At 47.1% G+C, this 26134-nt stretch overlaps 2 protein-coding genes across 9 annotated transcripts in view; one reads left to right on the top strand and one right to left on the bottom strand.

Annotated features, from left to right (window-relative positions):
• LOC149304969 (CYFIP-related Rac1 interactor A-like) overlaps nucleotides 1–11021 on the top strand; it is a 17167-nt gene extending 6146 nt beyond the window's left edge. For 3 of the 7 annotated variants that reach the window (XM_089479173.1, XM_089479174.1, XM_089479176.1), the window contains 10 exons: nucleotides 2466–2549; nucleotides 5602–5723; nucleotides 6098–6203; nucleotides 7094–7230; nucleotides 7719–7796; nucleotides 7897–8013; nucleotides 8693–8772; nucleotides 8903–9029; nucleotides 9434–9504; nucleotides 10143–11021. In XM_089479173.1, coding sequence (XP_089335299.1) covers nucleotides 2477–2549; nucleotides 5602–5723; nucleotides 6098–6203; nucleotides 7094–7230; nucleotides 7719–7796; nucleotides 7897–8013; nucleotides 8693–8772; nucleotides 8903–9029; nucleotides 9434–9504; nucleotides 10143–10206 — 975 coding nt within the window. In that variant the 5' untranslated portion in view covers nucleotides 2466–2476 and the 3' untranslated portion in view covers nucleotides 10207–11021. Of the gene's footprint in view, nucleotides 1–1638; nucleotides 1765–2465; nucleotides 2550–5601; nucleotides 5724–6097; nucleotides 6204–7093; nucleotides 7231–7718; nucleotides 7797–7896; nucleotides 8014–8692; nucleotides 8773–8902; nucleotides 9030–9433; nucleotides 9505–10142 lie in introns of those variants that run through there. The other 4 variants (XM_089479175.1, XM_089479178.1, XM_089479177.1 and 1 more) reach the window with 4 other exon arrangements.
• LOC149304968 (tRNA dimethylallyltransferase-like) lies at nucleotides 6151–26134 on the bottom strand. 2 transcript variants are annotated; one of them, XM_089479169.1, is made up of 12 exons: nucleotides 26001–26134; nucleotides 24858–24998; nucleotides 24028–24126; nucleotides 22749–22903; nucleotides 21224–21366; nucleotides 20684–20795; nucleotides 20448–20560; nucleotides 19748–19825; nucleotides 18062–18171; nucleotides 17418–17538; nucleotides 16070–16226; nucleotides 6151–6262 (listed from the first exon to the last, which is right to left on the bottom strand). In XM_089479169.1, the coding sequence occupies exons 1-12, from the start codon at nucleotides 26130–26132 to the stop codon at nucleotides 6181–6183; spliced, it is 1443 nt and encodes a 480-aa protein (XP_089335295.1). In that variant the 5' UTR covers nucleotides 26133–26134; the 3' UTR covers nucleotides 6151–6180. The 2 variants fall into 2 exon arrangements, with proteins under 2 accessions (XP_089335295.1, XP_089335296.1); XM_089479170.1 differs by lacking the exon at nucleotides 6151–6262 and adding an exon at nucleotides 15495–15830 and having other exon boundaries at nucleotides 22749–22918.

Genomic DNA, 26134 nt, shown 5'->3' with positions numbered 1-26134 from the left:
CTAGAATCCTATGGGTTAGGCTTAGACTGCAGAAATAATGTGGTTTAACACTGTTTTAACTGTCATGGCTTAATACTGTGGAATCCTGGCGTTTTTAGTTTGTTGAGGCACCCAAGCTCTCTGACAGAGAAGGCTTAATATCTCACAAAACTATAGATCCCAGAATCCCATAGCATTGAACCATGGTAGCTAAAGTGGTATCAAACTGCATTATTTTTCTGCAGTGCAGATACATCCCAGTAAGAGTAGATTGACTGCACTGGTTGTCGAATGGTAGGCCAAGACGTGCATTAATCCCATTGCTTCAATGGCTCTACTCTAGCTGGGAGAAACAAGAGGATGTAGGGCAATATTGTTAAAGAGGGGAAAGTGCAACAAAAGGGCTGGATGTACTCCCCTGTAAGGAAAGGTTGCAATTTTTGTGGCTGTCCATTTTGGGAAGCAAAAGCAAAATAGGGGGAGACCAGAGAGGAATGCATAAAATCGTAGAAAGGAAGAAGCCTTTTAGTGCCTCTTTCTTAGCAGAGCGATCTCTGCTTCCCTCTTAGAATCCGAAATAGAAAATATGGAAGTGGTTGTGGCATTTCCACACCAGACAAGAGGCTGCAAAGATAAACACAGGCTGAGCAAAGGAGGGGGCCATTCAATGAAACTGAAGGGCTGGGATTTCTGCACAAAGTAACCGAAGGAGTGCTTTAACTGGTTTGTAATTCAACCGTGGAACTCACTGCCACAAGATGGAGCGCTGGCTGCCAAAGCGGGTGGCAGGCTATGTGCAAATATTTTAAGGGATGCAATGATGTGCATATTTCCAGTCACTGCACCTAAAATAGGCCTGTACTTGCTTTTAAAGAGATACGTTTTAAAATTGCTTTTAATTCTTATGGAAGTTTAATTATATTCCAACTTGTGCATGTTTTTAATTAATGTTGATGTGACCTTGGTTATCTCTATTTGTTTGGATTTTTCTAATTCATCTTGAACACCAGCGATGAGGAAAAAACAGTACACAATTATTAATATCAGCATCTGCTGGAAATGGCTGGAAATGCCAAGAGAAATGTTCTCTCTAGGAATCTCTAGGTCCTCCAGCATGATTTCTGAGAGTCGCGCTGGAGGACCTAGAGATTCCTGGAGAGAACGTATTAATCTAACCTGTGAATAATCAAATCTGCAAAAGTAGAAAGCTGCCAATGTGAAAGGATGGCTGTAATAAAAACAAGAAGGTTCAATGCAGGTTCTGTCTTGCCAGCAGAGATGGAAAGACTATTTGAAAATTGGCCAAGCAACGTATTTGTTGAGTGTTTGGAAATCCCGATGAAGAAAATTCCAAATCGACAAGAATCTTTGTGGTTTGAGACTTATTATTTGCAAAACTGGCACACGGGTTTTTGTGCATAATAATATTTTCATTCAGATAATGTCGATTCCTGTGTAGAAAATGCCGTTTCCTGCCCAAACAAAAACACACACACACCACAATGTGCAAAGTCCACAACTGCAGCACTTTATCCAGAGGAAAAGGCATTTTTCTGCGCAGAAAACAAAACTTCTGCCCAAGATGGGGGGATTTTGTTGTGGACGGTGGGCATCTGCTTGACCGCTGGGTCTCACGGTCTGTCTTTCTCTCTCTCCCAGCGCCTCGGTTGTTCTTTTCCCTTCTGTTCTGTTTCTCCTGCTCAGGTCTGCTGGCCATGGGCAACCTGATAAAGGTACTGGGGAAAGATTTAGAAAACTGTCCTCATTTTTTCCTGGATTTCGAAAGTAAGTCCCACGCACAAATGGCGGGTAGGGTGTGTGTGTGGTGACGGCGGTGGGGTTTCTGTGGTTCACTGGCAGAAGGAGTCACTGTTCTCAGCAAATTTGGAGATGGTGGTGGTCACACCTTTAAAGCAGAGTTACTGGGAGCCTGTGCAGTCTGTTTTGGGGCGTTCAATATGGAAGGGCAGGCAATGGCAGCCAGGTACTGGAACAGACTGGACTCAAATCCCTGACATGCATTAAATTGGCCTCCCAAGGAACACTCATAAGAGAGCCCATCGGTTTCCCAAATCTTCCCAGAGAACAGTGACTCCCTTCCAGCTTCCTCCTTGTTGGTTTTCCCTCCCATCACTCACTATTCATCTCCATTTAGGGGCAGGAAGAGGTTCAGTTGACTTCCCCAAATTCAAATCTGGAACACCAGCAACCATTCTTCTTGGGCCTTTCTTCCCTCTGTTTTAGTTGGAAAAGCACTTTAGACCTGTATCTCGAGGTTGAAATGGTTCTGGGCCGTTTCACCACATCGTCCCCAAAGACGCCCTACTAGAGGGATCTGGCTGGTAGTTGTGTCCGAATGTGGATGCATTGTCCAAAAGGCTCTTCCTGCCGCCCAGATGGGGCTGGTGCCCACCCACGGACCCCTGTTCCCTTCCTGGCCTCACATACCCATCATGCTTTTCTTCCTCTTGTCTCTTCTCTTGCAGGTGTCACATAGATGGGGAACCTTCTTAAAGTGTTGACTTATAACGAGCTTGACCAAGGGCCTAATTTTTTCCTTGACTTTGAACGTGAGAAGGGATCTTTTAATTTTTAATTTCTTCATTTGTTGGCTTTTGTTTTCATCCATGCCTTCCTTCATTGCTTTGCTCATGCTTTGCATTGATTTATCCCCTTTTGTTGTTGTCATCAACACTCGCAAGGCTGAGAAGCAGTGCAGCAAAGCTGAGCTTCCAGCCGGTCAGTGGCTTCCAAGTCAGTGGGGTAATGATTCCGCTCTGGGTTTTCATCTTAACTTTAAAGGCACTCAAAAGGGGTGCAGCTACTTGGACAGATCCTTGAAAATTTGGTCTGAAACCCAGAGCTGATTCATTGCCCCACTGCCCTGAGGACCACTGGCTCTATCCATTGTGGGGTAGGAAGGGCAAAGTACAGCAACTGGACTCCAAGACATAGACATGTTAGTCTGAAAAATCGGTACGCAAAGGGATCTGGTAGCACCTTTGAGACTAGCTCAAAGAAAGAAGCTGGGAGCATGAGCTTTCATTGACTGGAGTCTACTTCCTTAGATGCATGGAGTGGAGGGTCCAGGGACAGTCCTTAAGGAAGTAAAGAAGACCTTAAGGAAAACCTTGAGGAAGTAGACCCAAGTCTGTGAAAGCTCACGTGTCACCAACTTCCCTCCATCCATGCATCTGAGGAAGTACAAAAGTCTGCAAAAGCTCTCACTAACAGCTTCTTTCTTGCAGTTAGTCTCAATGGTGCTACTAGATCTCTTTGCGTACTTTGCAGACCCCTTAAGCATCTGCACCATCATACACAGAAATGCCCTTGGCAGAAGCCCAAAGCCTTCAAGCAGGGCAGCCAAGGAGGGCTGTGACCAATTTGGGCAGCCAGGTCAGGACTATCCCAGCTCCCACTCCTTTTAATGTAGCACTTTCATCCAGAGATTTCCCCCCTTGTCCTGAGGACAGGTTAAGAGGGTCCTGGGACCCGTATGACCAATTACATTAGAGGGGACATAGAGCAAAGCAGAGGACTGGTAGAACTTCTTAGGGCTTTCTTCAGTGGTCCCCCAGTTGGAGACCATTTGGTGCAGTCTATTCCTATGGAGCCATAGGCACACACATTGATCTATACAGCTTCAGCTGCATGTGTTGTGAACTTGCTGTGCACACACCTAGCTGCCCAAATGTTAGAAATCTCAAAGTCCAAATTGTGGCATCTCCTTGTGAGCAGAAACCAGTTTAAGAAGAAAGACATTGACCTTAATCCTAATCTAATGTATTCTGGGAAGAAGTGAAAGAGAGAGATGCTGGAAACACAATACCACACTACAGTGTTATAGCACTATGCACTTTTACTGCTATGGTTGCCTCCTCTGGCATTCTGGGATTTGTACTATAATAAGAGCCATCTGGCTGATCATTCTAAATGCTCTTTCCTAAATTGCAAATCCTCGGATTCTAACCTTGTCCAGTTCCACGCAGGGTCCAAAGGGACCATGACTCGGAGGAGGGCGAGTTAACACCAGGCGCATATTTACTATTGGGATGGAATGGGGCATTGCTCCTGGAAGACCCTTGCCCCAACTCCAGTCCCTTCCCTGAGAAACAAAATGGTGGCAACTACCACTCTGGAGCTCCAAGATGTAAGTTGGGTGGGCAGTTGGAGGGCTATGTGGGCCCTCCAGAGAAACTTGCAGGATGGCACCCTGCACAATACCTTTGAAATATTTTCCCACCACCAAATTCTCCCCCCCAAAAAACCCAATAGGGAGGCAATTTTGCCATGTTTTTGTCTCTTCTATGCTTAGAGCCAGAGGAAGCCTTTTATCCAACAGAAAGTGACCAAAGAAGGCCTCTCCTGGGTCTAAAACAGCGTGAGTCGACAACATGGAGAAATTGCCCTTTACTCCCCCATGGAGCATTGGAGGCCAACATTTTAGAAAACATTCTGGGGCCCAGAGTATCGCCACAACAGTCCTGGGGCCACGTTGTCTCTCACATTACACAAGATGGCCGATTAGCTCCTTGCCTACCTTGCCATTGGGTTGGCCTCTATTTCGTTCCCATTCTTCATGCTGTGACTTCATTCCCTCTGTATATTTATTTTGCAATATTTTTCCTGTGTAGTCAAGGGCCCAAGGACTGCAGACATCCCAAAAGGGCTTGCAGCTCACAGGCTCTGCTGTAGCACTAGAACATTTCCTTCTCCCAAGCTGGGTGGGATTTGGGTTTGGGAAAGAGAGAAACGTCCATTTTCACAGGCATCCCCGAAGAGATTTCTCCTCCAAGAAAGTGCTGGGGTTGTACTAAAGTTGGACCAGCCCCAAGATTTTGCCCCCAAACTCTAGGTGCATCTATACTGCACAGTCTGATACCACTTTAAAGTGCCATTGCTAGGGAATCTTGTATTTTGGAGTCTGGGGAGGGACTCAGAAATCCCTGCTAGAGATATCAGTAATGTGATGGATTTCTAATTTTGGCCCTCAAGTCGTTTAGGACTTCAGTTCCTAAAATTCCTGATCCTTGGCTCTGCTGGGTGAGATTTCTGGAAGTCAAAGTCCAAAACATCTGAAGGATCAGAAATCAAGGACCTTGGCTCTAATGCACTTTCCTGTATCTTTGGAGAAAGGGCTTGAGGGCTGCATCGGTACTGCAGCAATAATGCACTTTGGCATGGCTCTAATTGTCATGGCTCCATCCTAAGGAATCCTGAGATTTGTAGTTTGGAAGGCTGGATCTCTCACAAAACTGCAAACCCCAGGATTCCATAGCACTGAGCCGTGGCAGTTAAAGCAATGTCAAATTTCATTAGTACTGATGCAGCTGAGTGTATCTTGGGAACTGCAGTTCAAGGGAGTGGACTAAAATGCCCCAGCAGAGGATTCTAAGTCCCTCACCAAACTACAACTCCCAGAGGGAAGCCATACTGGCAACTGAAGTGGGATCAAACTGCTATAAACTGTGTTAAGTAGATGGTTCTTGGATCCCATCACTCTCCCACCGAACCGTACAGATTTCCCCCTCCTGCCTTGTGTAGGGACCTGGTCTGGAGTGTGTCTACCAAGCCAAGCATATTCTGAACCCTTGCTTTCTTTCCTGGTGGCCTTTGCTGCAGATGCTCAGCCCACAGAAGCTGAGACTGCCGTCTGGAACCAGGTGAACGCTGTCCTGGAAGAAGCGCAGACCATCCTGGCCGAACTGCAGTCCTACACAGGAGCCGGCCAAGAGATCAGAGAGGTACAGATATCGCTCAGGGTCTCCATTTGTGTGGGACTTCAGATCCCAGAAGCCCCAGCCAACACAACCAACCATTGGGGACTTGGGAGCTGATGTCCAAAACATCCGGAGGGCCAAAGGTTGGGAACCACTGCCCTATGCACATCGTAGGCTGTGACCATTGCCAATGAGCATCCCAAAATGGTGCCATTTAAAGGAGCTCTTGCTGAATCTGGATAGTGCCATGGTACTCTTGCTACAGATACTCCAGCCTGATGTGAGTGATCTGTGTCTCACACATACAGACAAACACACATGCCCCTTAGACCTCCTCTTTCTTTTCACACTGAAAAGCAAAGGCAAACCATCATAGCATCTCAAATATTCCCTTGCAGGCCATCCAAAACCCCAGCGACTTACAGCTCCAGGAGAAGGCGTGGAACGCGGTGTGTCCCTTGGTGGCCAAGCTGAAGCGCTTCTACGAGTTTTCCCTCAGACTCGGTAAGTCTTTGTCCACTGATCTCTCATCTCTGTTTGTGGGGGGAAACCTCCACAAGTAGCTGAGAAGAGAAAGAGGTCCGGTGTCCTGGTTCACCAAACAGCCACAGAGGCTGGCTGGGAGGGAGCCTCCAACTGATAATGGAGGCAGAGGCAACTAATCCCAAGCAGATAGAAAGCATCCTTGCTTGGGAGAGCCCATTAAGAGAAAGGTGTTGGTCAAGCAGTCCTAGTCAAGGGAGGCAACAGGAATCAAGGTCAACACCGTCCAAAGGTCAAAGAAGTCTGAATGAGGAATGCAGTCTAAACACAGGAACACTGACCAAAAAGACAAGTTGCTTCCAGCAATTCCTTAAGCAAACTCAGCTCTTAACTAGCCTGGCACCAACTGCTTCTAATCAGAGCTTGACTGCTTGCTGCTTAGCCTGAGCATCTTAGCTCTATCTTGGGTTGGAGCCTTTTGTTCCTCTTTATTGATGGAGGCCATAATAGTAATAGTAATAACAATAACAATAATATTTATATCCCATGTCTCCAAACCGATCGAAGCAGTTAACAGTAAAAGCATTGATAAAATACAATAGCAACTTAGCATTGTTCCACAGGTTGAGCTGGCTGAAGCTCTTCATTAGGGAGGGCTGGTTGCAATGCAACAGGGAGAGCTGCAGGCTGTTCCCTGTCTGGAAGACTTTGCTTGGGTCCCTTCTTCCAGCTCCCAGTCCTGCAGCTCTTGGCTCATGACATCCAGGGACAAGTAATAAGCAACTCCAATGTCACCGAGGCAATGGGTCTGCTCTGGGTCTCCAGCATGGCATTCTAGGTCCCTGAGCAAACTGTAATATCGAGGCACAGGACTCCCATGACCTAACCCTAACCCATTTTCTGCCTCCTAGAGAACGCCTTGCGGAGTCTGCTGGAAGCCCTCACCAGCCCGCCCTACGCTCCGACTCAACACTTGGAGAGGGAACAAGCTCTGGCCAAGCAGTTTGCGGAAATCCTACATTTCACCCTCAGTTTCGATGAGCTCAAGGTAACCCTCGGCACGGCTGGAGGAGGGAAAGGTTGGGTCCAGAGATGGGGGAGAATGGGGGAGACTGGGGTTCATGCTGGCTCCGAGCTCAGCTTGGTTAAAAACAGAAGATTAAAACAATGCAAATCACAAGTTGTGGTTGTTGTGCGCGTTCAAGTCATTTCTGATTTATGGCGACCCTAAAGCGATCCTGTCATGGGGTTTTCTTGGCAAGATTTGTTTAGAGGGGATTTGTCATTGCCTTCCACTGAGGCTGAGAGAATGTGACTTGCCCAAGATCGTCCAGTGGTTTTCATGGCTGAACTAGGAATCAAAGCCTGAGATGAATGCTCAAACTACTACACCACTCCGGCTCTAAATTACATCTAAGACATAATAAAAAAGATTTAAAAGATAAAGACACACCTCTATACTAAAAAACAACAACACATACATTTCAGCTTGCTGGACATCCATCATGGCTAAACGTTTCCCCTTCTCTCTCTTAGATGACCAACCCTGCCATCCAGAATGATTTTAGCTACTACAGAAGAACCATCAGCCGAAACCGAATCAACAATTTGCAGGTGAGGAAATGCTCGGCTGGCTTGCTGGTGTTTTGAATTGGGATAACAAGAATAAAACTGATAGGGAATTGAACTCCCATTCTTCTCTCCTGCCCCACAGTTAGATGCTGAGAGTGAGGTGAACAACGAAATGGCCAACCGGATGTCGCTGTTCTACGCCGAGGCAACGCCGATGCTGAAGACGCTCAGCAATGCCACCACCAAGTTTGTCTCAGAGGTGAGTGACCATGGCACAACCCACGCGTTATTTTGGATTGTTAGTCGACACAATGATAAATCCCATTGGGGTTCAACAACACTCCTCCAATTGAGACAAACCAAGATCATTCAACCCTGCAACAAGTAACTGGAAGAGAATGTATATATTTCCAAAAAATAACACTTTCCAATATGAAGTCGAAGGCTTTCACGGCTGGCATCCATAGTTTTTTGTGGTTTTTTCGGGTTATGAGGCTGTGTTCTAGAAGGGTTTATTCCTGATGTTTTGCCAGCAGCTGTGGCTGGCATCTTCAGAGAATGAATGGCATTCATGCCAGCTACAGATGCTGGCAAAACGTCAGGAATAAACTCTTCTAGACACGGCCTCATAGCCCAAAAAAACCAACATAAATATTTTAGTATTTTAGAGGAAGGGTGAGAAGGTCAAAGTTGGAACTGGTTTAATACGTTTATTTATTTATTGGCTATCTTGCCATTCTCCAGAGACGGTATCTATAATAATAACAAGAACAAATGTGAGTCACAATAATAAACATTGTGCATTGATGCGCTAAAGGAGAACCCACAAAACAGGAGGACCAAAGGATTTGAGAAATTTTAGCTATTTTGTTTGCTGGGGAGGATGGAAGATAGAGGATCGAGTGTTCAAACCGAGTTTCCCTTCTGTTTAATTTCAGAACAAAACTCTCCCAATAGAGGACACAACCGACTGTTTAAGCACCATGGCCTGCGTCTGCCGAGTGATGCTGGAAACACCGTGAGTGATTCCTTTTCCTTCGATCAAACGTAGGTCTGACTCTCAAATCCACAACAAAATGTGGTTTGGGATGGGACTGAGGAAGGATTCAGGAGGTTCTTCCACGGGTATTCTCTCTTCTTTTCCCCAGGGAATACCGGAGCCGATTCACCAACACCGAAACCCTCCTTTTCTGCATGCGGGTGATGGTGGGCGTCATCATCCTCTATGACCACGTCCATCCCGTGGGAGCGTTTGCCAAGACCTCCAAAATTGACGTGAGTGTCCTTTACAGATTGCTTGAGACACAAGCAGCCATTTTGGAAGCTCAGGGCGATGAGCATAAAGCAAAACCCAAGATGTCAGCTGCAAGAAGCAGCCACAGGGGGAAAGGAAAAGCTGTGGGCGAAGGTTGCTTTCCATGAATGCTTTGTACATTATTCTGCTTTCCTCTTCCAGTCTGAGCTCCCTTTTTTTCCTTTTGTGCCAACCATATTCATGGTGATATAGAAAAGCCACACCAAGGACAGAAACACCCTCTTCTTTATGTCTTCCATGAAACTGTTCTTGGGCAGAGATGCTGCAATTGGCAAATCTGCTTGAACATCTTCAGCTCTCCTTGTTGCTTGTTTGCAATTTGACTAACAGTATACATTTCTGTTTCTGTTTTTCCTGCTCCTAGATGAAAGGATGCATCAAGGTCTTGAAAGACCAGCCTTCCAACAGCACAGAGGGCCTTCTGAATGCCCTGAGGTAGGTATGGCAGGTTCCCTTGGCAGGACATGCCCCTTGGCACACAAGATGCTCAGCATGACTTTTGGAAGGAAAAGGCACATGCTCCTCGCACATGCTCTAGAAGCAGGAGAGCATTGCCTTCTCTTCACAAAAGAGTGCTTGTACCTCGCCAAATCCCAGGATTTTTTAGGATGGAGCCCTGGTGGTCAAAGTGGTATCAAGCTGCATGATTTCCAGTTTTGGATTTGTGGCCAGCAGCTGGGAGCTGAAATCCAAAACACCTGGAAGACCAGAGTTTGGGAATCACTGGTATAGACGCATCCAGAGGGAGAGACTCCATTAGGGATAATAGGCTAAACCAATGATTCCCAAACTTTTGTCCTCCAGGTGTTTTGGACTATGACTCCCAGAAGACCTAGCTAGCTAGGCCAACAGTCAGGAATTCTGGGGCCTGAAGTCCAAAACATATGGAGGATCAAAGTTTGGGAACCACCGCTTAGAAGAGCTGTTTGTGGTGTTGAATCCTATCTGTTCCAAAGCACCATGGAGAGCTGTTTTTGGAAGCTAAACCCCGGCACGGATTCATTGCTGCCCGTGACCCCATGTAAGTCTCCGTCTCCCATCCTTGCCCTCTCTTCCTCTTGGTCCTTCTGCAGGTACACCACCCGGCACCTGAATGACGACACCACCTCCAAGCAGATCCGGGCCTTGCTGCAGTGAGCCGTGCGGCGGAGGAAGGAAAGCCGCTCACCTTCTCTGGAGACCCAGAAGGGAATTTACTCCATGGAACCTTCAGCTGAAAGTTTTAATGTTGACATGTTGCTATAAATAACCATTGGCCCATCATATTTCTCATTTTGTAAAAAATAAGAAGAGGAAGAAGAAGATGATGATGATGAAGAGGAGGAAGAAGGATAGGTGTAAACCGACCACAAGATAATCCAGCCAGCTGAGTGCCAACCTGCTGTGTCTCCCAAGGCAATTCCATGTTCAGCTCTGGCAAAAGTGCATCACCATGGCCTTCCTCGCCCGCTCTGTAAAGGGTGCAAAGAGTCTAGTTCTCGGCCACAGACAAGGTGCCACATTCCCAGAGGGAAGGAGGAAGCAATTGGGGCTGAGCTGAGAAGAGGGTGGACTTCCCTTTCAGAAGAAGGGCCAACAACAGGAGACCTTGGGGCCCAGCGGAAGGCTTCTTCTTCCAAACTCTGTTGTGGGGTCCAGAGGTGGGTCACCAGGCTCTGCGGGGAGGAGGCGGCAGCGGCGGAAAAGGAGGTGTTGAGACGAGCATGAAACCGGGAAAGAGGCTCTCTGGATCCGAGATGTAAATAATATAATCTGGGCAGTGACTGCCAATTGGCGATGAGGACGAGGACAATGGATGGATACGAGGATGATGGCAGACGTCATCGTTAAAAATCTTCTGACACTGACTCCATTCAAAATGGCTCGGTCACACACCTTTTAGATTTTTAATATAAATGATTAAAATCCACTCACCTGTTCTTTTGTACATTTTTTTGTGTCAAATAAAAAGAGGAAAGAGAAAAATAAAAATAAAAATAAATCTCTTGTGTGAGAGACTATCCTGGCAGTCTGAGCGTCTGATGTGCCAAATTGTTCTGGCGATGAAGGGGGACCTGTCCAGTTCCCAAGAAGGCTTGGTCCACCATGAGTGACCCTCCAGAGTCCAAGGTGGTTTTGTGAACTTGCTCAAAGTCATGGGCCTTTGCTCCAACCCAAAATAATGGTACAGCACCAAAAAGGCGCAGGGATCTGTATATGCTACCAACAACATATTGTACCTAAAATTTAAGGAGGGCAATGGTTGGTAATATATACAGTGGGATAGGGGCGGTTGATAATCAGTGGACCTGATGGAAGAATTTAAAGACATAGTTGCAATAGTCTGCAATATCCATATGCAAAGGGATCTTGTAGCAACGTTGAGACTAATGGTGCAAAAGAAACCATATCATAAGCTTTCCTAGACTTGGTCTACTTTCCTCCAATACATGGAGCGAACTGGTGTATGAATAGCCACAGAAATGAAAGAAATGTGGCTTACTTTTGATTGTCGCAAACTGAGTTCAGGGTCCAAAGGTAGCTGGCACTCCATTAACTAAGCAGCAGGAAAGAAGAGAGGGCAGGACCTTGCCTTTCCCTTCAGACTCAGGCAAAAGCAAATTGTGGCAGCCTCTCCTGGCTTGCCTATTCTTCCTCATTGCTTTGGGCATCGCTTTCAAGGAGAAGCCAATAATGGAGACTTAAAGGTAGAAACTTTGTACAGTTGTATGCGAGCCATTGTGGTGTAGTGGTTTGAGCACTGGACTACGACTCTGGAGACCACGGTTTGAATCCCAGCTCAGCCATGCAAACCCACTGGACAATCTTGGGCAAGTCACTCTCTCTCAGCCTCACAGGATGGCAATGGCAAACCCTCTCTGAAGAAACATGCCAAGGAAACCCTGTGAGAGGGTCCCTTTAGGACTGGAAAGGACCTGAAGGCACACAACAACAACAGTTTGTTGGACCAAACTGTTCTCCTGCCTGCATTGCCTCTCTTGGTTGGTAGAGGGTGCCAAGGCACCTCAAAGAGATGCAACTCTCTCTCTCTCTTGTTTACACACACTGTGTGTTTACCTGCCCTCCAAAATAGTCTACTGGACTGCATTGATGGCTCCATTTCAACAATCCCTCCCAAGATGGTCTATATATTTTTAAAGCATGACCAGGAGAACATCTTGCAGGGGTGTTGGCAAAGCATGTGGTCTCCCAAAGGGCTATTTCTGCGGCCCTTGCCTCCTTCTCTACTCCCCCTCCTCAGATATGGATTGCCTCCTCCAGGTTCCTCTGCTTTGTTTCCTTCTGTCAGGTGCAGCCCTCTCCCCTGTGCCTCTTTAAAACTACAGAAGTGCATCTTTGGCCACTTCCAGTTTTGTTTTAGGAGACACTTTTGGCAACCCTTGAGGCCCCCAGAGGATCCAGCCACCATGGTTCCCTCCTGGGTTTCAGACATCTGGGTATGGCAAGCAGGCCTTTCTACACCGTGCAAAGCTTGCAAATACCCTGGAATCATAAGGAGATTTTATTCACTGAGGAGCCAAAGCCTTTCTTTCCAACACCCTTTCCATTGTTGTGTTGGGTGGCCTGCAAGCCAGCCTTTCTCTCACAGAAACACATACACAAACACACACACACACAAGCTCCCTCCCAATCCCAGGTGGCTGCTCTCCCAACCGCCACTTTGCAGGGCAAAAGTCCACATTCCTGGAGGTCTTTTCAGCTCCCACTGTGCATACAAAGCAAACATGGTAGGTGTGATTTGCCGCCAAACCTTTGAAAATTTCCCGCCTGAGACTGATGGTCCTAAATGGCAGCCGGTGGCCTGGCACTGAGTTCTTCCTCTTGGCAAATAACCTGAAGTAAAAGGCTAACACCAGCCAGTATAGTCAGCCCTCCGTACCCACAGATTCTTTATCCACAGATTCAACTGTCCACGGCTTGCAAATATTCCAGAAATGAATCAAGAATCACGCAGACTTGTCTGACATTGTGGGGCTTGGCTTGGCAACTTCCGAGCATGCCTCCTTCCCCTGGCTTTGGCTTGATTTCCTTCAGGCCTTGGTTTGTTCTGCTTTCAGGTCAGATGGCATTTGGGAGCTGCGGCTGGGAGGAAAAGAAGCAGAACTAAAAGTCTGGTTCTCGGTTCCTCCTTTGCACACCAACCAGCAGCTCCATCATGGCAGCTGCAAATCTTTGCAACCGACTCCCAGGCTCATTTGCTTTCCCCATCGCTGCCAAGATGCTTCCAGTCCAAATTCATCTCGCTGGTGCTAATATCTGAAGCTCTGAATGGTTTGGGATCCCGGTATTTGGAAGAGTGCCTTTTCCTTGATGGGTCTGCCTGAGATTGGACTTCTCTGGGTCCCACCAGTGGGAATAATAAACTGCAAGATGACAGGGAAGCAGGGTCTTCTCTGCTGTAGCACCTCAACTGGGGTTGGCGCTGGTACCGGTCCAATGTCAAGTAAAAACAGAACCTTTTGCAAGAGCCCTGAAGACTTTATTGCCTCTCCATCGGTGCATTTGCCTGGTTTTCATTTCTTATTACATTGTTTTGAATTGGCTTGTTTAATATGTTTTTAATAGGCTCTTGCAACACCTTTAAGAAAAACTGTCGTGAAGAAGTTGTCGCATGAGCTTTTGTAGACTTGGTCTGCTCCCTCACATGCAATGAAAGCTCATGCAAGAACTTCTTCCCCACAGTTGCATCTCAAAGATGGTGCAATATCTCTTTGCATAGTGATATTCCAGACTAACAGGGCAATGTCTATCAGTTCTACGAGTTTATCCTGTTTAAATGACTCACAGTTTTCCAGTTGTTTTAAACTGTTTCCATTGCTTGCGTTGCATGCGAAATCCGTTGATCTCAGGCGGCCATAAATATTTTAATTAACTATCAATAATTAATTGGACAGCCTGGGCATGCTGAAGGTGGCTGGCTGGTTGGCTTTATCAATGGGTGAAGTGCAGCAACGCTGGATCAAAACGGGGTCCCTTCTTTTTCTTACTGGGTAAAGCCATGCATCCAGAACAGATTTGGAGTCTTTCTGGCTTCAAGTCAACTCCTGCCTCCAGCAATGTTTTAAAAAACACTTCTCCTCCCGGGAAGGTTGCAGCCAGGATCAGGAAACCTTTAAGAAGGGATTTTGATTAAAAGATACAGGCTGAGTTGCCAAGGCAGTGAGATGGGGGGTGCGTGGAGGCAAGCCTGCCCCTTTTCCTAATCCCACTGTAATGAATGACCTTATCTTTGGCTCAAGCTAGTTAGCTAAAGTGGCCAGCAAGGAAAAGCAACAAAAGGGGGGCAGGTTGGGGAGCGCAGATGGGCATTTGTGTGTGGAGGATTAGCTGCGCGGGCAGATGGTGCAAAAGTGGCACCCTGGGTTTACGGGACGACCTTTCCCCCTCTCACATGCACACACCCACTAGACAGGGCCAAACCTGTGCAAATCTATTATTTCACCGTCACGTTCGAAATACCACTCCTCAAACTGAAAGGTCCAGGCTAAAGTGGAATCATAGGGCTGCAAGTGTGTAGGATCATAAAATCATTGCGTTGGAAGAGACCCACAAGGGCCATCCAATCCAACCCCATTCTGTCATGCAGGAAGACACAATCTAAGTATGCCAAAAACATGGCCACCCAGCTCCTGTGTAAAGGAATGAGGACCATCCAACATTTTCTGAGGCAGCATGGTCCACTGTCAAATGGTTCTTGTCATCAGAAAGTTCTTCCTAATGTTGAGGTGGGATCCCTTTTCCTGTAGGTTGAACCCACTGCTCCAGGTCCTAGTATCTGGAGCGGCAGAAAACAAGCTTTGAATTGTGGTGCCTAGAACTGGACCCAGGATTCATAGTGTGCACTACAATGCAGTGTGAAAGGACTCCAGATCTCTATCACATGGAGTCCACACAGCCAAAGGGAGAGAACTGTGTTTAATAAAGCAGATGATGTGAAAGTTAAGAGGTATCAAAAGATGTTTGCCCTTCTGTCCAGTACACCATATTGAGAACCGGACCAAATTCTCATTGTCTTGAGACTTCCATATCCTTTGTACCTACAGCCAAAGCTCTAGACACTTTTTTAATAAAAAGAAAAGTCTAAGCAGATCAAGGAACACCCTTTAAATGTCCCCTAAGGCGTCAATCCACCTGATCAATTTGCAAGGGGAGAGAAACGCAGAGGAGATGACCTTCCCCCTTGATGTGTCCTTTGAAGAGAAGATGCTCCCCACTTGCGCCAACCTTGCTCAGCCATTGGTGTGGTAAAGAAACACAAACAGGTGTGAAAGACAAGTGCTAAAGTGGTTGTTGTTATTATTATTATATTTTCTTATATCCCGCCCTTTTCCCAACATAAGGACTCAAGTTGTGCTGGCTGTACGTACAGCCCCATTTCACATCCAGAAGGAACATTCTTAGTACTAAAATATTACAAGGAAAGATGGCCTTGGGGTGACATTTCCCCCATTTAATAAAGACTGCATGAAATCCTTTAAAAAAGATTGTATGGTACTGGTCGCATCTACTATACATTCACTTCCTTGCAGGTATTGGGGAGGGGAAGAGGGTCTTTGGCATTCCTGCTGTTGCCAACTCACTGGTCTGAGGGGCAAGGAATCCAGTCTGAGTTTTAATTTCACATTAGCAGATTGATCCAAGATGCTGAACCGAAGGTAAGGCTAGTAGGGCTTGGGTATCTTGGGACATTCCTTTGAGGTTCAGACTAGAACTCCAAGCAGGTTCATCACCCCACCAGCAAGGAAGCCAACAGCCTCCAACTTCATTGGAATACAAAAATATATGTATATAATCTTCACATTTCACAACATTAGAAAGTTTGGCACAGTGGTATCCATTAACTCAGCTCAGTCCTTTGGGCTATTAGACCCATTGCAGCCATGAGATGCTGGATCAGGCAGATTCCCCTCTACTTCTACAAGAATGGCTGGATCCTGTCCACCTTCCACCCCAAAGTTCCCACCAATGATTTGGCTACCACAGGCGAGACTCAGCTTACGTCAATCCAGCAGCTCCGGTCTTCACTTCCCCCTCTTCTTGCCAGTTTTCACCCATGTCTAAAGTGGCCACAGGGAACTCAGTGGACGTGGAATGATCCAGAGCTTGTTGTCGTAGTTTCTTCAGTTGGAAACGGTGGGATTTGGATTTGAGGTGAGCTGCCAAGACAGGAAGAACATCTTCAGAAAGAGAACCACTCAACAGAAAGGGCTTTTCCAGATAATGCTACAAACCAGACACTGTGTGGGCAATGAAACAGATGCAAGCTGGTTCCATGTCTTGGCAGGTGGGTAGGTTCTCCAGCTAAAGGGTCATAGAGGGGTAGCCATGGGGTTGATAGAATGAGAGCTTTGCCCTCATCAAATAAAAAATCTGCTCCTGCCCAATGAAATTTTGCTCCACTTCCCAAATTTCTAGCAGACAGTGAGATGTTGGAAATCACTCACACTTCTATGAGTTTGTTGGGTTTGCATTTCCATGGTAGCTTTGTCCACTGCCTCAACTGTGTTTCCAAATGCTCAAATGAAGCTTTAAATTGCTGCAATGCTAGCAATATATTCCGATGGGTGTATTCACACTAAAGAATGAAAGCAGCTTGACACCACTTTAACGGCCATGACTCTCTCTGATAGAATCCTGGGATTGACAGTTTGGTGTGGTCTTCAGTCTGGTCTGTCAGAGAGCACTGGTGCCTCATCATACTTTCATTCTGCAGTGTGGACACATCCATTGTGATACTGTGGTCACATTGCAGCAATCTAAAGCTTCACTGGAGCATCTGGACACAGTTCAGGCATCTGTTTTCATTTTGCAGTGCAGATACACTCAATGTCAGGACTGGAAGGGAAATTCACAAGGAAAAGAATTCTCATTTTGCTGCTATAACTTTGTAAGAACATTTCCCCTGTAGACAAGATTAAGGGAGGCAAAAAAGAGCCCAGAATCTTGGAATTCAGAATTGTCCTCCATTTCCCTCCTCCTTCCCCTTTGTCCAAGGAGCAGACAATGGGAGCGTCTCCAGTTACATCAATGGGAGATCTGGGGGGAAGGCAGGAGGGGACAAGAGACAGCTGGACGGCAGCAACAGATGGCCGCTTCTAGCCCGGCTTACGTTGCCCCTGCCACCGCCAGCTTGCAAAGAGGCTCCTTTCATAAAGGACAGCTGTAAACAATTCCTTGGGGAGCAGGGATTCTTGGAAGGAGGAGGCTTTTGTTCCAGAGAATAGGGGGCATGCTCTTGTCAGCACTCCCCCTCCCCACTTTGCCTTTGCATTTCCATCCCCCTTCCCCACCCAAGCGTTGCTCTCTTGCTGGTTTGGTTTGCCCGCTTCCTTCCCTTGGAGTTTCACCTTTCCATTCTCTGTCTCCAATTATGACCCTCTGGCACACCTCGCATGGGTGGCAGCTCCGTTTTTCTTCATCCTGTGGGTCAAGGGCTACTGTGAGGGGCTCAGCAGGCGGCATTTGACCCTGGGGAAGGAAAAGACATAGTGCAGAGGCAGAGAGAAAAAGGAGGCAAGCAAGAAAGGAAGGGAGCCCCACCCACCTTCCCGTCCCTTGGACCCTTAGATGGGATCTTCCTTCACTGTGGCATTCCTTCCCCGATGCACTCAAACATTGAAACCATTCCTCCTCCTCCACCACCTTTTTGAACTCATTTATTTTATCCAAATGTACACATGCGCATGTCACTGAGTTGCCTTGAAATTGTTTTCACTGCCTTTACATACTCTATTTTAACTGGCTAACTGGTTTAACGTGTTTCAAATGGGTCAAGCTACAGATGCAAACTCTCACAGCTGGGAGGCAATCCACTTGCCCACTCTGTCCAAGAACTCCAGAACAGCTTCCTTGCATGACACCATTGCCCAAATCCTGCTCTCGGTGCTGGCATCAGCAATACCTCAATGTCCTAGCATGACTTGAGGGAATGAAAAAACCCCTCTCCATTTTTATTTGTGGGTTCAAATCCCCAGGGACTCTATTGGTTAACCTGCAAGAAGCTCTCCACAATCCGGACTGCTGGTTCCAAGACTTTTTCTTCCCACTCGGAGAGATCCGAGACTTCCAAGCCGTAGACGGGGGGCACATTGGATCCGGGGCCTGGGGGGGACACAGAGGAGAAAAAGCATCACTCAGCATTATTATTATTGTTTATTTATATAGCGCTGTAGATTTGCACCATTTATACCCTGCCTCCTCTCCAGCCCCTAAGCCAGAGGACCTAGGGAAGCTCAGGGGAAAAACACACACATAGCTAATATCATCCCAAAAGTTGGGATTAAAACAGCCTTAAAGTTGTCAAAATTAAAATAAGTTATTTAAAGTACCAAACTGTAGAAAGTTGGAAGGGATCCCAAGAGGACATCCACTCCAACCCCCTTCTACCATGCAAAAATTGACAATAAAAGCACTCCTGAGAGATGTTCATCCGACCACTGCTAAAAGACCCTGAAAGATGGAGAGCTCGCCACTCTCCAAGGCAGCCCACTCCAGTGTCAAACACCTCTTGGGAGAAAAAATAAAAATAAAATAAAGTTCTTCCTAATGTTCAGGTGGCACAATTCTCCTCTCAAATATGACAGCCTTGGAATCTCAAGTACGAAGACCTTCAGGCTGAGAACCGGTTACAAAGCACTGTGATTGTAAGGTTTAGAAACTTGCCCTTTTCAAAGCAAGAAGCAAAAAGCAGCCTGCTGAATCTTGCATAAAATTTAAGACGGGTCAGGAAGGGGTGGAGATGGGTGGAGGGGATGCAGCCTTCACTCTCTGCTTGCATAGACTTGGAGTCAAGGAAAAGACAGAAGCACCCCATCTTACTTTATTTTTATTTTTACTGCAAGAGGTGTTTGACACTGGAGTGGGATGCTTTGGAGGGTGGTGGGCTCTCCGTCTTTGGGGGTCTTTAAGTGGCAGTCGGATGAACATCTCTCATCATCACTTAGACACTTTAAATCATGTTTTTTAAAATTCTAACTGGCACCTTAAGGCGGTTTCATCACAATTTTATGTATGCTCCAGAGTGCCAGCCCTTCCTTTTGCTCCTGGCACTCTCACCTGCCAGCTGGCTGGACTGGTTTAATGGCAACTGGCCCAAAAGCTCTCCCCAGGGCCAACAACCTGAGCAGGTGATGCCTCTTTTGCCACCAAAACCACAAAACCCCACCAAGGGACCAGCTGCACCTGTCGGCTGCTTTGGCAGAGAAAAAAGGCACACTCCCTGCCTTGCACCTGCCCCAGGGATGTTAAAATGTTTAAAATGTTAAAAGTCCATAAAGTGCCCTCTTTGCTCTCCAGTTTCTCAGGTTTCTTTGGAGGCTTTTTCCACCTCTGCCCTGCTTTTTCCTCCTCCTGAAATAAACAGAAGGAGGAGCATTGTGTTTGGGACTCCATCTCCCAAAATTCCCATTTGTTGGCCAAGCTGTCTGGGGCTTATGGGAGTTGAAGTCTAAAAACCCGGAAGACCAAAGTTTGGGAATCACTGATCTAAATGGAGCATGTTTTGAAATTCCTCCATAACAGATGGTTGAAATGTAGGACACATCCTGGGAAAAGGAAGCAGTCTGTTCACCTTGCTGTAAAGAACAGGCATGCTTTGGCTGGAATTATGGAGTGGAAATGGGGTTCAAGGACTTGTAGAATACTCTTGCAAGGCCACAATCAGAGAAGCTGGACTTACGCCGGAGGAAGCGGTTCCGCACCCATTTGTTCTGCTTGCGGGCGTAACGCTTGGTCACGATCTTTAGGGCTTCGATTCCTGGAATGACAAAGAGGGAAAGATAACTGCGGGAAAGAGAGACAAAAGGAGCAGGAGGCTGTGCCAGGGCCAGGTGCCAGGCGCCATCCAGGTGAGACGCAGCTCCTGCCAAGCGCTCAGAGCCCCAAGGTGGGTGAGTTCACTCCTGGGAAGATTTAGGAGGAAAAAAAGAGAAGGAAAATAAACACAGTGGAGAAGAGGCGGCGCAAAAGCCGGGCAAATCTAGATGCTGCAAAGCTAGGCAGGTTGCAACCCGTTCTTCCTTCAAACAATCCAAACATTTTTTGATAAAACTGCATTAAATTCCCTCTGGAAATATCTAGAGAAACTCTTTCAGCCCCTGATCTCTGCAGCTAAATCAGGGGATGAGTAAAGTACTTGGACTACACCTCACAGAAGCCCCCTAGCCAGCTTAGTCAAGGGTGGGGGATACTGGGAGCTGCAATCCAGAAGTATCCAAAGGGGCACATGATTCCCATTTGGATGGACACATTAGCACCATCCAAATGCAAAACATGTGCCCAAATACTGCCCACCTAGCAATAAGAAAGCAAAACAAAAGCCAAATGCCTTCTTTCATGGTGCAAACTGCAATGCCAACCCTCTGAGACAGGCATCTTACCTTTCTCCAGGAGCTGCTGGCTCTTTTCCTCTGGACACTGGCCCTCTGTGATGAGGAATTCGTGGAATTCCTTGAAGCCGATGGACTGGAAAATGCCATGCTGGTAATCCTGGCTGAGAGGGAAGAGTGCGAAACAGGGGAGGGGGGTGTCATGCATGGTCAATAGCGCAACATAAACCCCTGGCAACTCTGGCATGGCAAGATCCCCAACTCACCCCTGCAGACCCCTGCCTCACCAGTTCTCAGCCACCTTCTCCTGGTTATACCGCCGGTGAAAACTGCGCAGTTCCTCAAGCAGCCCAGCTTGGAGCATGGCCTCCACGCGCCGGTCCAGGCGTTCTTCCAGGACTGAAAAGAGACCCAAAAGGAGCGGCTGGTTGAGGATGGAGCTTCCTGTGGGACTGCATCTCCACTAGCCACTTAGCTAGCATGGCCCATGAATGGGGAATGCTGGGAGCTGCAGTCCAACAGCATTTGGAAGGCCATGGGATCCCCACCCATGACTACAGGCTGCAAAGCTAAGGGAGATCTTTGTATGAAGGAGACTGAAGAGCCACTGCTCATCCATACATTTCAAGAACAAATTTATATTGAATTTTTAATATAGTTCAGTGCAAACTATGCTACCAAGATGATTTCTGGTTAGCTGTCCAACATTTCATTTGCTGCTATGTGAACATTTATTCAATGGCTTAAAAACCCAGTCTTATTAAGATAGGAACGCAAATGATAGGGCCTGGGAGCTTCCTATCAACCCCCCCAACCTACTTTTTTACCTGCCTGTTCTGCATGAAGCCACAAAATGCAAGGGTTAGGGTACTTCAGGGGTCCCCCCAAGGGCCCCCCACCTTCCTCTTCATGCTGCTGCCGCAAGAGCTCACTGTGGGGGACGCCGGTTTCTTCAAACACTTGCAAGCTCCTGTTGGAGAGAAAGACCAAGGGATGGTTTTAAGGCAGGGACGGGGGTTGCTAATCTTGGGGTGTCCCACACAGGCATGTCTTAGGGAGTATTTTCTGTGCCGGAACTCCCTGGGAGCCATGTAAGACAGTGAAAAATAACACTTCAATACCTAAATGTGGGTGCAGAGTCACATATAGGGTATGTGCATGGATGCACATTTGCATTTGGTTGTGCATTCAATTGCACAGGTGACGCCTTGGCTCAGCTGTGCCATGGATCCATTCAACACAACGTTGCAAAACCTAATTAATGTGTAATCCTGTGAACCCTGATGTAGGATCTCAGCCACCTTCTCTCCACCATGCCAGGCTTTCTTAGCTCTTTCGATGTCTTTTAATGCCTCTGCTTCTTCCTTCTCCTCTCCAATGTTCCAGCAACTGGCTGCCCAAGCTCTTCTGGGGCCAGGAAGGATGGCACAGGCACCGCCAGCAGCACAGGAGTGCATCTCCAACCCAAAATCCAAGCATTTTGGAGAAGGGAGACTCAACCTGGGAGTAGGATGGGTGCCTCTCTCTTTCTTCCCCTGGGCAAGGCAGGGCTGGGAACGTCTGGCTGACTGGCAGGGCAAGACCGGGCATGATCCGGCCTCCTTTCCCACAAAGGGAAGGCATGCTGCCCAGCCGGCTGGGTGACTTTCTCTTGCAGGAACGTCCTGCTGCTCCCAGGAGGCCCAGCCCAGGAGCAATGGGACTTGTTCATTGTCAGTAGTAGATGCACAGAGTATTTTAAATTTAAAAAGTGGTTTGCCCCAAGGGTAAGAGTACAGATGACCCATGTGAAGCTTCGGCTTTAATGCTCATCCTGGATACTTCCAGAAGAAGCAGGGCGACGAGATGTCCTAACTGCAAAGGAGGATAAGGGACCGCAAATTGTAGAGCGATCAAGAAAAACGTAAGACGTTACCAAATCAAAGCTAAAAACACTCATATAAATATAAATTCAAAACAAATGTGCCCCAAGCTCTAGGTGTGAGTCTTGTCTGCAGCTGCTCCTAGGAAAAAAGAACTTTGGAATTGTATTTTGGAAATCTTAAATACTTCTGGCTCCCTGAGTCAGGTATCATGGCTGCACAAGAAATACTTCAAGTCCTAAATATGCATTAAAAAAAATGTTAATCCCAAAACACAGTGAGTTTCACCCAGTTAAGTCTGAACCTGGATCTTTGAAATCCCAACAGGATACTGGCTAAATGCAGCCTTCCAGATGCTGCTGGATTGCAACTCCCAGCATTCTCATCACTGGCCACATGCTGACAAGGGGGCCATGTGATATCCACTCCTGCTCCAACCACTACACCACCCTGCCTCTTGCCCCAGGGTCCCCAAACTGGGAAGACAGACCTGGCCACCTTGCGCTTATCATGGGGGTGCAGTTTGGCAGCCATTTTAGGGTCAACCTGACTCAGTCGCCGATGGAGCTCTTGGCCATCCAGTTTCTCCAGCTCCATTTTCCGATCAGTTGTTCCCTCCGCCGAGACAGGACTTTTCGCTTGCTCCTGCAACAGAGGCATCTGCCTGTAGGTAAGTCTGCACTCTTTTACACTGCAAAGTCATAGCAGTTTTATACCACTTTGCCTGCTACAGACTCTTAAGATCAGTCATATAACAAAGGACTCAGAACCCTCTGTCAGAATTCTATGGCCCCATTCATATCACAGAGTTATACAGCTATCATTCCACTTTAATTGCCATGGATGAATCCTGGGGATTGCAGTTTAGGGAGGGGTACAGGTTGGGTTTTCCTTATCCAAAATGCCTGGAGCCAGAAGTGTTTTGGGTTTAGGATTTTAGGGGGATTTTGGAATACCTGTATTTGCATATACGTACATCTTAGAGATGGGACCCAAGTCTAAACACGAAATTCATTTATGTTTCATATATACCTTATACACGTAACTTGAAGGTCATTTTATACAATATTTTAACAACGTTCTGCATGAAACAAAGTTTGTGTACACCAAACCATTGAAAAGCAAAGATGTCAATACTTCAGTCACCCAGGAAAATTTTGAGGTTTTTTTTGGGGGGGAATATTTTGAATTCTGGAAAAGGGAGACTCCACCTGTATTTGGAATTCTCACTTGGCTACAAACCCCAGGATTTCACAGCATACAGCCATGGCCGTTAAAAGGGAATCTGTAATGTGAATAGGCCCTGCGTCCCATCATCTGCTCTCCCAGGACAGGACCCAGGGCAGCACAGTGGCAATTGGTAGCATCAATATCAGTATGGCAGCAAATTAACTGGATCTGGGCACTTTCAAGGAACTATCCAAGCTGTTAATCTCTGTTCTGGGGAGAACTATCTCCCTAAAGGTTCAGAGCAAATGTGGAATGACGATACTGACTGACTGATGTGGAAACCATGTTGAATCCTGACGCGTCCCTCCTACCTACCTCTCCATCCCACTGGACCACCAAGAGGCTACTTAGTGGGTCAGTGGCCCAAGAGGGATACCAAGTCCACTAAGCCCTGGGGGAGATCCAGGTTGTAAAGGCCCAAGCATGACCACTGGCTAGGTGAAGGGCTGTTCATCCCCAGCATCCAGGCATCTTCTGGAAAATACCCATGGTGGCAGCAAGTGATGCCAAACCCCCCCCCCCCCAGGAGCCCCTGGTACCTCCGTGTCGATCAGGACCTTCCAGAGCAGAGACTCGATGTAATAATTGGTCCCGCCGACCACAATGGGGATCTTTCGGGAGGCAAAGATGTCTTCAATGTGGTCAGTTGAGGAGCATAAGAAAGGAAGTTGAGTCAGCTCTATCTGGCTCAATACTGGCAACGCTGACTGGCAGTTGTGTCTTGCCAGCTTTTTGGGCAACTGTATTTAATGGGACTTGAACATCCCATCCCATGGGGGTCCTGGAACCAAACCCCAGCGGATACCAAGGACCCACTGCAGTAGTATTAGTATTAGTAGTAATGATACCCCATTGTATTTAATGGGGCTTGAACATCCATGGATTTTGCTATCCATGGGGGTCCTGGAACCAAACCCCAGTAGATACCAAGGACCCACTGCAGTAGTAGTAGTAATAGTAGTAATGATAGCCCATTGTATTTAATGGGACTTGAACATCCATTGATTTTGCTATCCATGGGGGTCCTGGAACCAAACCCCAGTGGATATCAAGGGCCTACCGTATTAACCTACAGTTGTTTTCCTTCTTCTGTTTCTTAATTCCCATTTAAATTTTTAGAAAGCTATTTTTTAAAAAAAACAACTAGTAATAAATATGAATAAATCATAAACTAAAATCAAGCAAATAAACAAATATTTAAAACCAAAACACTAAAAATGGGGAGAAAAAAAAATCTTGCAGATTGTTTTCCTGTCTTCCTAGCAGGTTTTATTTCCTCCCTTGAAAATAAAGGACTGGAAACCTGGTTTTTATTTTCAAAAAGGAAAGAAAAGGAAAGCCAGAACCCGTCCGCCCCTTGGAAGGATATAATGGAGGCGGCCTTGTTCCTGAAGTCCACGATGGTGTAGTTGGTGACCAAGGGGTCCACGAAGCTGATCATGTGGTGCTTGCACAATGTTTGCTCCTGAGGAGAGGCCTTGTTGGTGATGATGTCCAGGCCCTTGTACACCTGAGGGGAACACACACACAAACAGATGGCTAGTCAGGTAAAGGTCCAGCATGGAAACTTCTGCCTCGTCTGTTATCATAGCAATGGTAGCCAAATGGTCAGGGCCAGGGTGGTCTAGTGGTTTGAGCGTTGGGACTCTGGAGACTAGGATCTGAATCCCTGCTTGGTCATGTAAACCCATTGGGTGACCTTGGGCAAGTCACACTCTCTCAGCCTCAGGGGAAGGCCATGGCAAGCCCCCTCTGAAGAAACTTGCCAAGAAAACCCCTTATGATAACTTTATGACCAGCCGTTATGAACCTTACGATAACCGCTTCTGAAAAGGTGTGTCACAAATCGGAAATGACTTGAAGGCGCACAACAACAACATGGCTGCATGGCAAACAACACCTCCTAAAATGCTCTGTTCTCTAGTCGTTGTGCCTTCAAGTTGTTTCTGACTTATGGCAAACCCCATAGGGAAACATAGGGAATACATGGGGATTACCTCCCCATAGAGAATCATGGGGATTACTTGCCCATAAGGAATCATTGGAGAATATTTGTCCATAGGGAATCACTGAGCAATACTTCCCCATAGGGAAACATAGGGATTATTTCCCCATAGGGAATCATTGCAGAATACTTGCCCATAGGAAAATATAGAGAATTACTTGTCCATAGGGAAACGCTGGGGAACATTGTTCATAAGGAAACATGGGGAATGCTTGCCCATAGGGAAACATAGGGAATTACTTGTCCATAGAGAATGATGGGGAATAACTTGCCCATAGTGATACACTGGAGAAGACTTGCCCATAGGGAAACATGGAGAATACCTATCCATAGGGATACACTGGGGGGGATTTCTTGCTCATACTTAGTGATGCTTCCTTGCAAAGTGGGGGCAAGGGATTAGGGAAGCAGGCGATGCGGGGTTCCCAGGGGTTCCCAGGGGCTGGCCTTCCTGCCTGCCTGCTCCCTGGCGCTCTGCCCATGCCCAGGGGCCCCCTTGTTGCCCACCTGCATGGAGTCTGCGCTGAGGATCTCTCCTCCGAGGCGGAGGGCCAGCTGGAGGGCCAGCCGGGTCTTGCCGGTCCCCGTGGCCCCCAGGATGACCACCAGCGGCGGACGGAGCGAGCAGGACAAGGCCATGG

The sequence above is a fragment of the Sceloporus occidentalis genome, unplaced genomic scaffold, assembly GCF_023333645.1.
Source record: "Sceloporus occidentalis isolate IW3139 unplaced genomic scaffold, rSceOcc1.0.p SCAF_13, whole genome shotgun sequence".
Classification (NCBI taxonomy): Eukaryota; Metazoa; Chordata; class Lepidosauria; order Squamata; family Phrynosomatidae; genus Sceloporus; species Sceloporus occidentalis.
The sequence above is the reverse complement of the archived record's forward strand: the minus strand, read 5'-3'. Positions and strand labels throughout refer to the sequence as shown.

What these genes read in the sequence shown, in the direction of transcription:
- LOC149304968 (XM_089479169.1), bottom strand. Translation starts at nt 26,132, where the DNA reads ATGGCCTTGTCCTGCTCGCTCCGTCCGCCGCTGGTGGTCATCCTGGGG. An exon ending in TCAGCGCAGACTCCATGCAG is followed by an intron (nt 24,999 to 26,000) that starts GTGGGCAACAAG and finishes TGTTCCCCTCAG; the next exon opens with GTGTACAAGGGCCTGGACAT. An exon ending in TTGTGGAGAGCTTCTTGCAG is followed by an intron (nt 17,539 to 18,061) that starts GTTAACCAATAG and finishes TTCCTTCCCCAG; the next exon opens with GGTCAAATGCCGCCTGCTGA.